The sequence below is a fragment of the Mobula birostris genome, chromosome 5, assembly GCF_030028105.1.
Source record: "Mobula birostris isolate sMobBir1 chromosome 5, sMobBir1.hap1, whole genome shotgun sequence".
Taxonomy (NCBI): Eukaryota; Metazoa; Chordata; class Chondrichthyes; order Myliobatiformes; family Myliobatidae; genus Mobula; species Mobula birostris.
The window spans coordinates 11,783,062-11,797,970 of record NC_092374.1 but is presented as its reverse complement, the minus strand read 5'-3'; the positions used below and the strand labels follow the sequence as shown (position 1 = coordinate 11,797,970).

The 14,909-nt window shown below is 41.7% G+C and overlaps 2 protein-coding genes across 3 annotated transcripts in view; both read left to right on the top strand.

The window, feature by feature from the left end:
- lrpap1 (low density lipoprotein receptor-related protein associated protein 1) overlaps window positions 1-14,069 on the top strand; it is a 32,303-nt gene extending 18,234 nt beyond the window's left edge. The window contains exons 5-9 of one of the 2 annotated variants that reach the window (XM_072257620.1): window positions 158-313; window positions 1,957-2,039; window positions 2,742-2,918; window positions 12,362-12,465; window positions 13,981-14,069. In XM_072257620.1, the coding sequence (XP_072113721.1) occupies window positions 158-313; window positions 1,957-2,039; window positions 2,742-2,918; window positions 12,362-12,430 (485 nt within the window). In that variant the 3' untranslated portion in view covers window positions 12,431-12,465; window positions 13,981-14,069. Of the gene's footprint in view, window positions 1-157; window positions 314-1,956; window positions 2,040-2,741; window positions 2,919-12,361 lie in introns of both variants that reach the window. The other variant, XM_072257619.1, reaches the window with a different exon arrangement.
- Window positions 13,953-14,372, top strand: LOC140197478 (profilin-3-like). Its single transcript, XM_072257440.1, has one exon. The coding sequence runs from the start codon at window positions 13,953-13,955 to the stop codon at window positions 14,370-14,372; it is 420 nt and encodes a 139-aa protein (XP_072113541.1).
- Window positions 14,373-14,909: the final 537 nt, after the last annotated feature.

Here is a 14,909-nt window from a genome sequence, read left to right as displayed (position 1 = left end):
CTGCCTTTGGTAATTTAATTCTCCATTGTACATATTGACATGTTGACTTGATTACCTTAATGTTTTTGTTTATCTTTAATAAAAAAGATTTTAAAATGAAATGAAAAATTATGCTTCCATGATTTATTTGTAAGTAAAGTGAGTTTTTTTTCTGCAGATATACGTGAGAATGTGATCAGCCCTTTGGAATCCCATATCAAGGAAGACTTACTACACACCAAGCATGCAGAGTTAAAGAATAAGCACCGTAATGTCCAAGAAAGTTTCGAGCGTCTACGCAAACTCATCCACCAAGGGTACGATGGGGATAGTGGTAAGATACCTCCATTAGTAAGATGTGTGTCTTCGATGTGAATTCTAGAGGCATTTGCATTAATAAAAAATAAGTGCAGGAGCTTGAAGCAGCAGAGCTTGTTCAGCAGCTCTCAGGAATGGGAGAATATGTGGTTGGGGTATGAAATGTTACAGAGAGAGATGATGCTATTGATTGATTGCATATAAGATCTCCCCTGTTCCTATTTTGTTTGCTTCCATTGTTTCAGCCACTGATTTTTTTTTCTTGGAAATGAAAACTCCAGATGCAAGAAATCTAAAATAAAAGTAAAGTTTAAATATTTAAATTGTCGAGAACCAGTCAAATTTATTATCACCTATATTTGTTGTTTTGCAGTAGCATCTGAACTGATTCCACAACTTACAGGCTCACTTTCAAATCATGTTCCCAGTTTTATTTATTTATTTTTGCTTGCACTGTTTGTCATCTTTTGTTTATGTACAGCTTTTCACAAATTCTATTGTATTTCTTTATTTTCCTGTAAATGCCTGCAAGAAAATTAATTTCAAGGTATTTTGTGACATATGAATTCTTTGATAATAAATTAAATTTGACTTTGGGGACATAAAATTGCTATAAATTTCAAAAGTACTGCAAAGTAACAAGATGGTGTTTATTGACCAAAGGCAGAGGGAAAGAAACTGTTCTGAATCATTGAGTGTGGATCTTCGGGCTCCTATACATCCTCCCCAATAGTAACAATAAGAAGAGGGTATGTCTCAGATGGTGAGGGTCTTTAGTGATAGATGCCATTTTCTTGAGGCATAGCCTTTTGAAGTTGTGCCCATGATGGAGCTGGTGACATCAGGATTTATTATCAGATGCTGCTGTGCTTTTTCTTTTTTCCCACTTTCACGTTTTATAGTGAAAGCGATGAAATAATGAGTATTCTAGGAAAAGTGTCATCTCTTTGAAAATTTGTTTCAATAATAATTATCAGTAAGAGCCATAAGAACGTATATACAGAAAGATGCTGAGAAAGGGCCAGTAACATCATGAAGGATCCTACCCATTCCATCCCACTCCCATCAGGGAGGAGGCTGCATCATATCCACAACAGACCACTAAACTCAAAATCTGTTTTCCCCAAGCAGTAAGGCTGATCAACACCTCCACTCACCTTATCATTTCCTGTCAGAGTCACCTTGTGTACAGATACTCCTGTGCCTAGTGTCACTTTGTGGACATACAATTGATCTATGTCTATAAGCTATCTTATGTATTTATATCTATTGTGGTTTTTTTTGTTTTGTTATTGTGTCCTTTATCTTATTCTGTTTCTTTTTGTGCTGCCTTGGATCCGGAGTACCAATTATTTTTTCTCCTTTACACTTGTGTACTGAAAATGACATTAAACAATCTTGAGCAACACACATCAAAGTTGCTGGTGAACGCAGCAGGCCAGGCAGCATCTGTAGGAAGAGGTGCAGTCGACGTTTCAGGCCGAGACCCTTCGTCAGGACTAACTGAAGGGTCTCGGCCTGAAACGTCGACTGCACCTCTTCCTACAGATGCTGCCTGGCCTGCTGCATTCACCAGCAACTTTGATGTGTGTTGCTTGAATTTCCAGCATCTGCAGAATTCCTGTTGTTAAGCAATCTTGAATTTACTCTTTTATTCAGAGTTTTCTGAGCCAAGAGTACTTGAGCTATGGGATATGGCAAAGCGGTCAAATTTCTCAGATGATGAGCTGGGTTCCATTAAGGTAAGCCAGCCTACGGGGGAAGACACAAGAGACTGCATCTGCTAGGATCTGAAGCAATAAACGAGCTACTGAAGGAACTCAGCAGGTTGGGCAGTATCTGTGGAGGCAAAGAGTTTCAGATTGGGACCCTGCATCAGGGTTGAGAGAGTAAAAGGGTGATAGCCAGATTGAAGAAGTAAGGGCAAAGGGCTGGCAAGTGATAGAAGGATTCATCTGAGAAGGAGTTGATGGGCAGATGGAGACAGTGGAGCAGGAAGGGTAGAGACAACATGAGAGACTGGGAGGTGATAAGTGGAGGCAAAGGGGTACAATTGATGAAATGACAAGATGTCCGAAGCATTGACTATTTATTCCTCTATAGATGTTGCCTGACCTGGTGAGTTCCTCCAGCATTTTGTGTGCATCACACAAGATTTGCAGGATCTCTTGCTTTCTGTTAAAGCCTCCCTCACTGTATACCGGATTCACGAATGATGGGACCCCGAACACTAGGCCTCAATCTCCAATCAGCCCACGCTGCTTCCCTTTGAATACCCCATGTCACCATGCCTAACCCCTAACTCCTCTGTCTGTCCCCAGTGCCATCCCCATGATCTGGGGGAAAAGAAACAAAATCTAGCTAAATGGTGCCGTCTTGAATTTGATAGCTGGTCTGGAACAACAGTATCTTTAACCTTTGCTTAAAAATCTGATCAATTCTAGGAGGAGCTGAAACATTTTGAGACAAAGATTGAGAAGCACCAACATTATCAGGAGCAGCTGGATTTATCCCACCAAAAGCTTAAACATGTGGAGTCTATTGGGGACAAGGAACATTTGTCTAGAAACAAAGAAAAGTATAAAATGCTGACAGAAAAGACTAAAGAACTTGGATATAAGGTAAACGAGCCCCCTCCATGCCAATAATTAATTCTTTATTTGTGTTGCCAATCGCTTCCTATGCTGTGAAATGGAGCATATTGAAGACTTTTATCCATGGGTAAGTGAGTGCTGTTAACAAGGCAGCTATTTACTTCAGGTTGGTGAAGAATGCCTTCGGCATGCTGGTGTTCATCAGTTGGGACCTTAGGTGTAGTCGTTGGGTTATTATGTTGCAGTTGTACATTAGTGAAGCTGCATTTGGAATGTTGTGTTCAGTTTTGGTCACTCTGCCATAGAAGAATTACCAGGAGCCATGGTGAGAGGTTGAGCAGGTTGGGACTTGATTCATCAGAGTGTAGGAGCATGGTAGTCTTATAGAGTATAAAATTACAAGGGACACAGTGAATACACACAGTATTTTTGCTAAGATTGAAAAATCAAGAACTAGAGGGCATTGGTTTCAGGTGAAAGGGGAATGATTTAATAGGATCTTGAGGTGCAACTGTGTCTTCCAGATTGTGGTGGATATATGGAATGAGCTGCCAAGGAAATGCTGGAGGCAGGTATATTAACATTTAAACGGTACGTGGATGGATCCATGGATAGGAAAGGTTTCAAGGGGTGCGGGCCAGGCGTGGGCAAGTGGGACTACCTTAGATAAGAATCTTGGTTGGCAATTACAAGTTGGGCTGAAGGGCCTGTTTTGAGTTAAAGTGAAGAGTGATATAGAGAATTTGCAGGTGATGACATTTCCATATACATTTAAACTCTGGAAAGATGATGGTTTGGGATCTGACTTGGTTTTCTTTCCTGTTCTCCCTTTGACAGAGCCACTTATTGTATTACATGCAATAGTGCAGAAAATGTGTCATCCAGATTCTGGAGAATGCTAGATTATTGGGAAGAGTATCTGATTCTTTTGTCTTTCTAAGCTACAGATGTGGGAGATGCAGTTGAAGTACAGTGGCATGCAAAAGTTTGGGCACCCCGGTCAAAATTTCTGTTACTGTGAATAGTTAAGTGAGTAGAAGACGAACTGATCTCCAAAAGTCATAAAGTTAAAGGTGAAACATTCTTTTCAACATTTTAAGCAAGATTAGTGTATTATTTTTGTGTTGTACCATTTTAGAGTAGAAAAAAAGGAAAGGAGCACCATGCAAAAGTTTGGGCACCCCAAGAGATTTGAGCTCTCAGATAACTTTTACCAAGGTCTCGGACCTTAATTAACTTATTAGGGCTATGGCTTGTTCACAGTCATCATTAGGAAAGGCCAGGATATGCAAATTTCAAAGCTTTATAAATACCTTGACCCCTCAAACCTTGTCCCAACAATCAGCAACCATGGGCTCCTCTAAGCAGCTGCCTAGCACTCTGAAAATTAAAATAATTGATGCCCACAAAGCAGAAGAAGACTATAAGAAGATAGCAAAGCAATTTCAGGTAGCCGTTTCCTCAGTCGTAATGTAATTAATAAATGGCAGTTAACAGGAACGGTGGAGGTCAGGTTGAGGTCTGGAAGACCAAGGAAACCTTCTGAGAGAACTGCTCGTAGGATTGCTAGAAAGGCAAATCAAAACCCCTGTTTGACTGCAAGAGACCTTCAGGAAGACTTAGCAGACTCTGGAATGGTGGTGCACTGTTCTACTGTGCAGCGACACCTGCACAAATACGACCTTCATGGAGGATTCATCAGAAGAAAACCTTTCCTGCACCATCACCGCAAAATTCAGCGTCAGAAGTTTGCAAAGGAACATCTAAACAAGCCTGATGCATTTTGGAAACAAGTCCTGTGGACTGATGAAGTTAAAATAGAACTTTTTGGCCGCAATGAGCAAAGGTTTGTTTGGAGAAAAAAGGGTGCAGAATTTCATGAAAAGAACACCTCTCCAACTGTTAAGCACGGGGGTGGATTGATCATGCTTTGGGCTTGTGTTGCAGCCAGTGGCAAGGGGAACATTTCACTGGTAGAAGGAAGAATGAATTCAATTAAATACCAGCAAATTCTGGAAGCAAACATCACACCGTCTGTAAAAAAAAAAGCTGAAGATGAAAAGAGGATGGCTTCTACAGCAGGATAATGATCCTAAACACACCTCAAAATCCACAATGGACTACCTCAAGAGGCGCAAGCTGAAGGTTTTGCCATGGCCCTCACAGTCCCCCAACCTAAACATCATCGAAAATCTGTGGATAGACCTCAAAAGAGCAGTGCATGCAAGACGGCCCAAGAATCTCACAGAACTTGAAGCCTTTTGCAAGGAAGAATGGGCGAAAAACCCCAAACAAGAATTGAAAGACTCTCTGCTGGCATTTACAAGCTGTGATACTTGCCAAAGGGGGTGTTACTAAGTACTGACCATGCAGGGTGCCAAACTTTTGCTTGGGGCCCTTTTCCTTTTTTGTTATTTTGAAACTGTAAAAGATGGAAATAAAAAAAGTAATCTTAGAATATTAAAGAAATGTGTCATCTTTAACTTTATCTGCTTTGGAAATCAAGTCATTTTTTTTACTCATTTAGCAATTCACAGTAACAGAAATTTTGACCAGAGATACCCAAACTTTTGCATGCCACTGTATCTAAGGCAAATTGTGTCAGTGTGATTCATGTTGGATCCCACTACAGCTGAGGCTCACTGACTCTAGAGGGGAACAGAGTTTAAATTTGTGGCCATGAGACTATCAGAAAGGTAGTTTTGTCCTGAATCGTATTAGACTTCATAATTATTATTGTTCATTTCTGGCTGCTTCATTATGGGAAGGATGTAGAAGCTTTAGAGAGTATCTTGTCTAGATTAGAGTACATGTCTTATGAGGATAGGTTGAGCAAGCTAGGGCTTTTCTTTTCTCTGAGCAAAGGAGGATGAGAAGTGACTTGATAGGAGGTTTATAAGATAAGAGGCATAGACAGAGTAGACGGCCATAGACTTACTCCTAGGGCAGAAATAGCCAATACAAAGAGGCATAACTTTGAGGTGTTTACCAGCAGGTACACCGGGATGTCAGAGGCAGGTTTTTTTTTAACAGAGTGGTAGGTGAGTGAAATGCACTACCAGGAGTGGTGATAGAGGCAGATAATTAGGGGCTTTTAAAAGACTCTTGGGTATCAGAATCGGGTTTCTGTAGGTGGAGATTATATTGACTGATTGCATCACAGCCTGCTATGGAAATACCAATGCCCTTGAATAGAAAATCCTACAAAATAGTAGGTATGGCCTATTCCATCAGGGGTAAAGCACTCCCCATCATTGAGCACATCTACACGGAGCGTTGTCACAGGAAAGCAGCATTCATCATCAGAGACCCCACCACCCAGGTCATGCTCTCTTCTCACTGCTGCCACCAGAAAAAAAGTACAAGAGCCTCAGAACTCTCACCACCAGGTTCAGGAACAGTATTACTACTCAACAATCAACCCCTGAACCAAAGAGGATAACTTCACTCAATACCATAAGACATAGGAACAGAATTAGGTCATTTGGCCCATGGAGTTCTGATCTGCCATTCAATCATGGCTGACTTTTTTTCCCCTCCTCAGCCCCACTCCCTGGCCTTCTGCCCATCACCTTTGATGACATGGCCAATCACAAACCTAGCAATCTCTGCCCTAAATATACCCAGTGACCTGACCTCCACTGCTGCCTGTGGTAACAAATTCCACAAATTCTCCACTCTCTGGCTATAGAAATTTCTCTGCATCTCTTTTAAATGGACACCCCTCTATCTTGATGCTGTGCCCCCTTGTGCTAGACTCCCCCACCATGGGAAACATCCTTTCCACATCTACTGTGTCTAGGCCTTTCAACGTTCAAAAGGTTTCAATGAGATTCTCCTCCCTTCCCCAAATCCTTCTAAATTCCAGCGAGTACAGGCCCTGAGCCATCAAACGTTCCTCATATGATAATCCTTTCATGCCCGGAATCATTCTTGTGAACCTCTTCTGAATCCTCTTCAACAATGTCAGCACATCTTTTCTCAGATAAGGAGCCCAGAACTGTTCACAGTACTCAAGGTGAGGCCTCACCAGTGCCTCATAAAGCCTCAGCATCACATCCCTGTTCTTATATTCTAGACCTCTTGAAATGAATCCCAACATTGCATTTGCCTTCCTCACCACAGACTGAATCTGCAAGTTAACCTTCAGGGTGTTCTGCACAAGGACTTCCAAGTCCCCTTGCATCCCAGATTTTTGGATTTTCTTCCCGTTTAGAAAATAGTCTGCATATTTATTTCTCCTACCAAAGTGCATGACCATGCATTTTCCAACATTGTATTTCATTTGTCACCTTCTTGCCTGTTCTCCTAATCTCTCCTTCTGCAACCTTCCTGTTTTCTCCTACCCCTCCACCAATCTTCATATCATCTGCAAACTTGGCAACAAAGCCATCAATTCCATCAACTAAGTCATTGATATACAGCATAAAAAGAAATGGCCCCAACACCGACACCTGTGTACCACCAGTCACCAACAGCCAACCAGAAAAGGATCCTTTTATTCCCACTGGCTGCCTCCTACCAATCAGCCAATGCTGTACCCATGCCAGTAACTTTCCTGTAATACATAGAAACATAGAAAACCTATAGCATAATACAGACCCTTCAGCCCACAAAGCTGTGCCAAACATGGCCTTACCTTAAAAATTACCTAGGGTTACCCATAGCCCTCTATTTTTCTGAGCTCCATGCACCTATCCAGGAGTCTCTTAAGAGACTCTACCGTATCTGCCTTCACCACTGTCACCAGCAGCGCACTCCACGCACTCACCACTCTCTGCGTTAAAAAAAAAAGCAACTTACCCCTGACATCTCCTCTGTACCTACTTCTTTTTTTTTGGCGTGTGCCTGCGTGCATGTGAGTCTGTGCGTCTGCGTGCGCGTGCATCTGCATGTCCGCGTCCGTGATGATGTCTTTTTCATGGCTTTTTTACAAGGTGCTGAGCGTGAGAGAGACTGTGTGGCACGCCACTCCTCACACAGACATTTTCACAGTATTTTCCCTCTATTATACGAGGTTGAGTTGCGATCTCGACACTCAACCCGGCACGGATGGAAAGCGTACTCGGGAGTGGACCCGACTGGTTTCGAACCCGGGAACCTCCACTCCCGGGTCCAGCGCCGATGTCATTGTGCCACCAGCCAGCCCACCCTCTGTACCTGCTTTCAAGCACCTTAAAACTGTGTCCTCTTTTGCTAGCCATTTCAGCCCTGGGAAAAAGCCTCTGACTATCCACACAATCAATGCCTCTCATCATCTTATAAACTTCTATCAGGTCACCTCTCATCCTCCGTCACTCCAAGGAAAAAAGCCGAGTTCACTCAATCTATTCTCATAGGGCATGCTCTCCAATCCAGGCAACATCCTTGTAAATCTCCTCTGCACCCTTTCTATGGTTTCCATATCCTTCCTATAGTGAGGCGACCAGGAATGAGCACAGTACCCCAAGTGGGGTCTGACCAGGGTCCTATATAGCTGCAACATTACCTCTTGGCTCCTAAACTCAATCCCACGATTGATGAAGGCCAATGCACCATGTGCTTTCTTAACCACAGAGTCAACCTGCACAGCAGCTTTGAGTGTCCTATGGCTCGGACCCAAAGATCCCTCTGATCCTCCACACTGCCAAGAGATTTACCATTAATACTATATTCTGTCATCATATTTGACCTACCAAAATGAGCCACCTCACACTTATCTGAGTTGAACTCTATCTGCCACTTCTCTGCCCGGTTTTGCATCCTATCAATGTCCCGCTGTAACCTCTGACAGCCCTCCACACTATCCACAACACCTCCAACCACTGTGTCATTAGCAAATTTACTAACCCATCCCTCCATTTCCTTATCCAGGTCATTTATAAAAATCACGAAGAGTAGGGGTCCCAGAACAGATCTCTGAGGCACACTACTAGTCACCGACCTCCATGCAGAATATGACCCGTCTACAACCACTCTTTGCCTTCTGTGGCCAAGCCAGTTGTGGGTGCACAAAGCAATGTCTCCTGGGATCCCATGCTTCCTTACTTTCTCAATGAGCTTTGCTTGGGGTACCTTGTCAAATGCCTTGCTGAAATCCATATACACTACATCTACCGCTCTACCTTCATCAATGTGTTTAGTCACATCCTCAAAAAATTCAAACAGGCTTGTAAGGCATGACCTGCCTTTCACAATGTTAAGCTGACTATTTCTAATTATATTATGCCTCTCCAAATGTTCATAAATCTTGCCTCTCAGGATCTTCTCCATCATCTTACCAACCACTGAAGTAAGACTCACTGGTCTATAGTTTCCTGGGCTATCCCTACTCCCTTTCTTGAATACTGGAACAACATCTGCAACCTTCCAATCCTCTGGAACCTCTCCCGTCCCCATTGATGCTCTTAACTTGGTAAGCAGTCTCAAATGTGGCACCTAATCAAAGGCCTTCTGAAAATCCAAATATACAACAACCACTGCATGCCCTTTATCTATCCTACTTGTAATCTCCTCAAAGAATTCCAACAGGTTTGTCAGGCAAGATTTTCCCTTAAGAAAACTATGCTGACTTTGTCCTAACTTATCCTGTGTCAACTCTACTTGTACCTTTACTGAAATATTCCCATGGATTCATTTTCAGGGACTCTTAATCTCAGGTTCTAGATATTTATTGCTTATTTATTATTATTTATTTTGTATTTGCAAAGTTTGTTATCTCTTACACACTGGTTGTACTCAGAGTTGGTGCAGTCTATCATTGATTCTATTATGATTATTGGATTTATTGAGTATGCCCACAAGAAAATGAACCTCAGGGTTGTATATGGTGACATATATGTACTTTAATAATAAATTTACTTTGAGATGTGAGGTTTAATATCACTGGCTTATGTTGTGACATTTGGTGTGTAGGCACATGGATGGTAGAAATATGGAGGGAAGGGTTAGATTGATCTTCGAGTAGGTTAAAGGTACGGCAGAAAGTCGTGGGCCGAAGGGCTTGTAACTGTGTAGTTTTCTCTCTGTCTCTCTGCTGGCTGACATATGGATGGAAGTCAGGGAGGTCAGCACAAGATGTGTTCAATCTCTGACTCATTCCTTTAGTTGTTCCTTAAGTGCTGTTAACTTCCTTATTAATGGTGATCTGCAGAATGTTGTAGTGGATGGACAATATGTGTTGGACAACCCTGTAGGAGAAGGTCACTACCTGTCACATGTGGCTTAATGCACTTTCTTTTATGCAGTTCTTACATTTCCTAACCAGCAGACTGAAGTGTTTTCACTACCGCAATAGACAAAATGTGACTGTCTGACCTGCAAGTGATGTTGATTAGCAGGTTATCTTGTTTTTCTTTTTCCAAGGCTAAAGGATGTGGATTGTTTAAATGTCAGCTGTTGACAGAGCTCAGTTGGGCAGCACCTGCATAGAGAGTAACAGTTAATGCTTTGGATTGATGGCCTTGCTTCATGTGTCATCCACCTGAAATGTTAACCCTGCTTCTATTTCCAGTCTGAACAGAACTATGGAGTTTTCACTGCATTTTCTGATTAATCTTTCAGCATGTATAATGGGTTTACTTCTCAGCTCTTCCTTGACATAGTGCCATGCGTTCTTTCAGTGCACTTGTGAGAAGTAGGACTTCCATTTAATGCCAGCACCCGAGTTTAAATTCAATTAACTAAATAAAGCCATAATAATAATAAATATGAGATTTTGCAAATGGTGGAAATCCAGAGCAATGCTCAAAATGCTGGATGAATTCAGCAGATCAGGCAATATATATGGAAAACAACAAACAGTTGAGGCTTTGGGTTGAGGGTCTTCTTCAGGACTGGAAAGGAAGGGGGAAGATGCCAGAATTAAAAGGTGGAGGAAGGGGAAGTGGACTAGTTGGAAGGTGATAGGTGAAGCCAGGTGGGTGGGAAAGGTAAAGGACTGGAGAGGATCAACTTGATAAAGGAGAGTGAAACAAAGATTAAAGGGAATAAGGAGGGGCACCAAGTGTAGGTGATAGAATAGGTACAAGGCAAGAATAGGGAATGGAAGAATAGGGGAGGGGATGTGGGAAATAATTACTGGAAGGAGAAATGGATGTTCATGCTGTTAGGTTGGAGTCTACCTAGATGGAATATGAGGTCTTGTTCCACCACCCTAAGAGTGACCTCATCATGGACTGCCATCTTGGAATGGGAATAGGAATTAAAATGTGTGGCAACCAGGAAATTCCACTTTTTGCAGATGGAGCAGCTAACCTCAGTAATGTTATGATCTGGAAACCCCCTAAAGCACTTGAGGGCAAAGTAGTTAGATACTTGAAAGAACATAATTTGTTGAGCTATGGGGAAATGGCATGGGAATGTGGCAGATTGGAATTTACTATGTACTTGATGGGCAGAATGACCTGCTTTTGTACCAGAACAGCTCAAGGATCCTATAACATAAGCTCCATGCAATACTATCGGTCTAACAGGGAAGTGGAAAATGATCCCTGTTCAGAATCAGGTTTATCACTGACACTCAGTGGCCACTTTACTTAGTAACTCCAGCACCTAATAAAGTAATTATTAAGTATATTCATGGTTCTCTGCTGCCCATCCACTTCAAGGGTTGACGTGTGTGCACTCAGAGATGCTTATCCGCACACCACTGTTGTGACGTTATTGTTTGAGCTACTGTCGCCTTCCTGTCAGCTTGATGCACACTAACCATTCTCCTCTGACCTCTTTCATTAACAAGGCAATTTCGCCCACAGAACTGCCACTCAGATGCTTTTGTTTTTTGAGCCATTCTCTGTAAATTCTAGAGACTATTGTGTGTGAAAATTCCAGGAGATCAGATACTCAAACCACCCAGTCTGGCACCAACAATCATTCCACGGTCAAAGTCACTTAGATCACATTTTTTCCCCATTCTGATGTTTGGTCTGAACAATTGAACCTCTTGACTGTATGCTTTTGTGCATTGAGTTGTCTGTATGCTTTTGTGCATTGAGTTGTTGCCACATGATTGACTAGATATTTGCATTAATAAGCAGATGTACTGATTGACTAGATATTTGCATTAATAAGCAGATGTACTGGTGTTTCTAATAAAGTGGTTACTGAATGTATGTCGTGAAACGTGTTGTTTGCAGCAGTACAGTGCAATACATAAAAATGCTATTGTTATAATAAGGAATATAAAAAAATTGTAAGTAGTGCAAAAAAAGAGGAAGATAGTGAGGTTAAGTGCTGATGGACCATTCAGGAATCTGATGCTGATCAGTATGTTCATGTTCTTATCTTGGCTTATTGTGCCACAAATCCAGAAACTGCCTTCTATATCTTGGCTTGTAATTGAATCCCTTCCCCTTTAAATGATTTTTTTGTGGTTTCAAATCTGTACTTGTGTTTTACCCAACTTGGTGGTATTGAAAAACAACCAGGGAAGATATTAATGAGCAGTAGTGATTACTGAATATAATCACACTTGCACTGTCTTGTTTTAGGTAAAAAAGCATATGCAGGATCTTCTGGCTAGACTCTCAAAGGGAGGTCTGAACCACAATGAGTTATGACTCTTCTGTCACCCAACAGCCTGTCGTATAACCAGGTACAGTTGGAACACTGGAACTGAGATAGGTACCAAGTATTCTTTAATCATTGATTCTGTCAACACTCAAATATTTCTATGATAATTCTCCCTTTTTTTTTCTACATGTAATTGGAGCTACTGAAATGGAACCAGTAGTACAGTGGATTGTCAATGATGAACTACAAATTGCTGATAAAAATGCTGCACAAAAACTGTATAATCAAATGTGCCATCAAAATCATTGTAAATTTAAACTTTATATTGATTTTTGTAGATTGCTGACTTTTCTGGTTTCAGTCAGTAATTGGGCCTGAGTTAATGAATGCTCAACTCCACTTTGTCTCAGTAATTGAACTGGTGAACTGAAGCACAAGTTATTCAGGTATTGCACCTTCTAGATTGCAACTTGTCCATGACAGGGAATTGTTTCCCAAAGGGGGCACAGTGATGATGGTGATGGTGATGATCTTTTCTCTGAACAACCTTCTCTGAACTATGAGCTTTCACTGAAACTCGGACCAAGGCCATTCTTTCACATAGTTCCCAAGGAATTTATCTCCTGTCCTCATGCCACTCTTTCTAAATTGGTATAAGTGAGGGACCCTTGGTCCCTCACAATGGTCATTCATGATCCTGGTAACCTATGGTTCAATCTCCACCTAATATCAAGTAGATCACCCTAATCTCTTTTGAATGTGCGGATGTGTACCCAAGCATTATATATCTTCCTTCATTCTCTAACTTCTTTCCCCCATAACTTCAGTGCTATCAGACTGTTCAAGATTCAATCTTAGATATGTCCTGTTTCCTCTCGTTAAAAGTTTGAAAAGCCGCTCCTAACCATTTCTCACCATCTTTCATTTCTCATTCATCTTTCCTCTTCCATCATTTCTTAGGATATTCTGACTAGCAAAAGGCATTCAAGATAGATCCTTAGGGCACCACAGAAGTAATATAATGAAGGTGTGAAGAGAGATCACTGAAATTACTCCAGCTACAAGTGTGAGCCATATAATGGAGAGAGGACTTAAATGTGTTGAACTACAGCTTTACTCCAAGATCCACTTCCAAGGCCATAAAAATCTTCTACACATGCACTATTGCAGACCACCATCATTTATCCCTGTGCTTCCCATTTAAAGTCCTCTTCCTATCACTTCAGTGCACTAACTCTCCCTATCTCTAAGTTTCCCAATCTCCAAGAAAATTCCATAGACGTGGGTAATTGGCAGCTTTCCTGATTCCAAATTTCAGAAAGTGCAAATATGATGGAATAGCTAAAAGGAGGGGGGAAAAAAGATGAAAACTTGGGTAACTCTTGGTTACTCTGAGCTTGGGTAAGTCTCCCAGCTTAGTACTTGTGTTGTAAAGGCAATGTCATAAAAGCTTGCATGACATCAGTGTTTTTCCTCTGCTGAGCTTTGGTTTTGGTCGAGTGCTTCATTTCACAGCCCTCCTGCTGTCCAAGCACACTGTTCCTTTTGTCAATGACAAGTAGTACACCAATGTTGGACTGGAAAAAATATGTTGCAGATGTTCTACAAGATAGCACCATTGCAGACATTGCTATAGTTGGATGCACTCCCAAGAACAAAACCATCTGGGCATGCAGAAGCGATGGTGTTTTAGGCCAGATTACAGCTCAGGAAGTTGAAGTGATCATCGACAAAGACCGGAAGTCTATCCTCCAAAACGGCATAACTATCGGTGGGAAGAAGTATTCCATCATCCGAGACAACATGCTTTTGGAAAAGGATCCCTCGATGGATGTCAGAACACTGGATGATGAGGGAAAGAGCCTTTGTATTGGGAAATCTTCCAAAGCTTTGATGTTTCTGATGGGCCAGAAGGGAGTTCATGGTGGAGTCATCAACAAGAAGCTGCATGACATGGTGGACTTTCTCAATAGAACTGGCAACATCTGAGTAGCTAAGTATAAAATAAAGCTAATGTGCCCTGTAAGTTTGTGAGTCGCATGTTTCTTGCTGTGTTATTAGACTGGATAATTGTTCATGTCTTTGTGTTTTGAGAGATTTCATTACACAAATTCAATGGGGCTTTGATTTATAACAAATACCCCACCAATGCTGAGGTTTGAAGCTTCAGAAAGGCTCAGCTGCACTCATGTTGACTGCTTTTCCTTGAAATGGGATGTGGTCTAAACAGGGCTTTCAGTAGTTATGCTATTGCTTCTACCCTCTTCTTCCACCCTGCTGCATATGAAGATCAACTTTCTGATTAAGGGTAGGTGAAGTGATAGGCAGAAGAGGCAAGGGGCTGAAAAAGGAATCTGATAGAAGAGTGGACCATGAGAGAAAGAGGAGTCAGTACACCAGAGGGAGGTGATGGGTGGGTGAGAAGAAAGGAAGGGGTGAGAAGGAAACCAGACTGGGAAATGGCAAGAGAGTGGAGAAATTACTGGAAGTTAGATAAATTGGTGCTCATACTATTAGGTTGGAGGC

What these genes read in the sequence shown, in the direction of transcription:
- LOC140197478 (XM_072257440.1), top strand. Translation starts at nt 13,953, where the DNA reads ATGTTGGACTGGAAAAAATATGTTGCAGATGTTCTACAAGATAGCACC.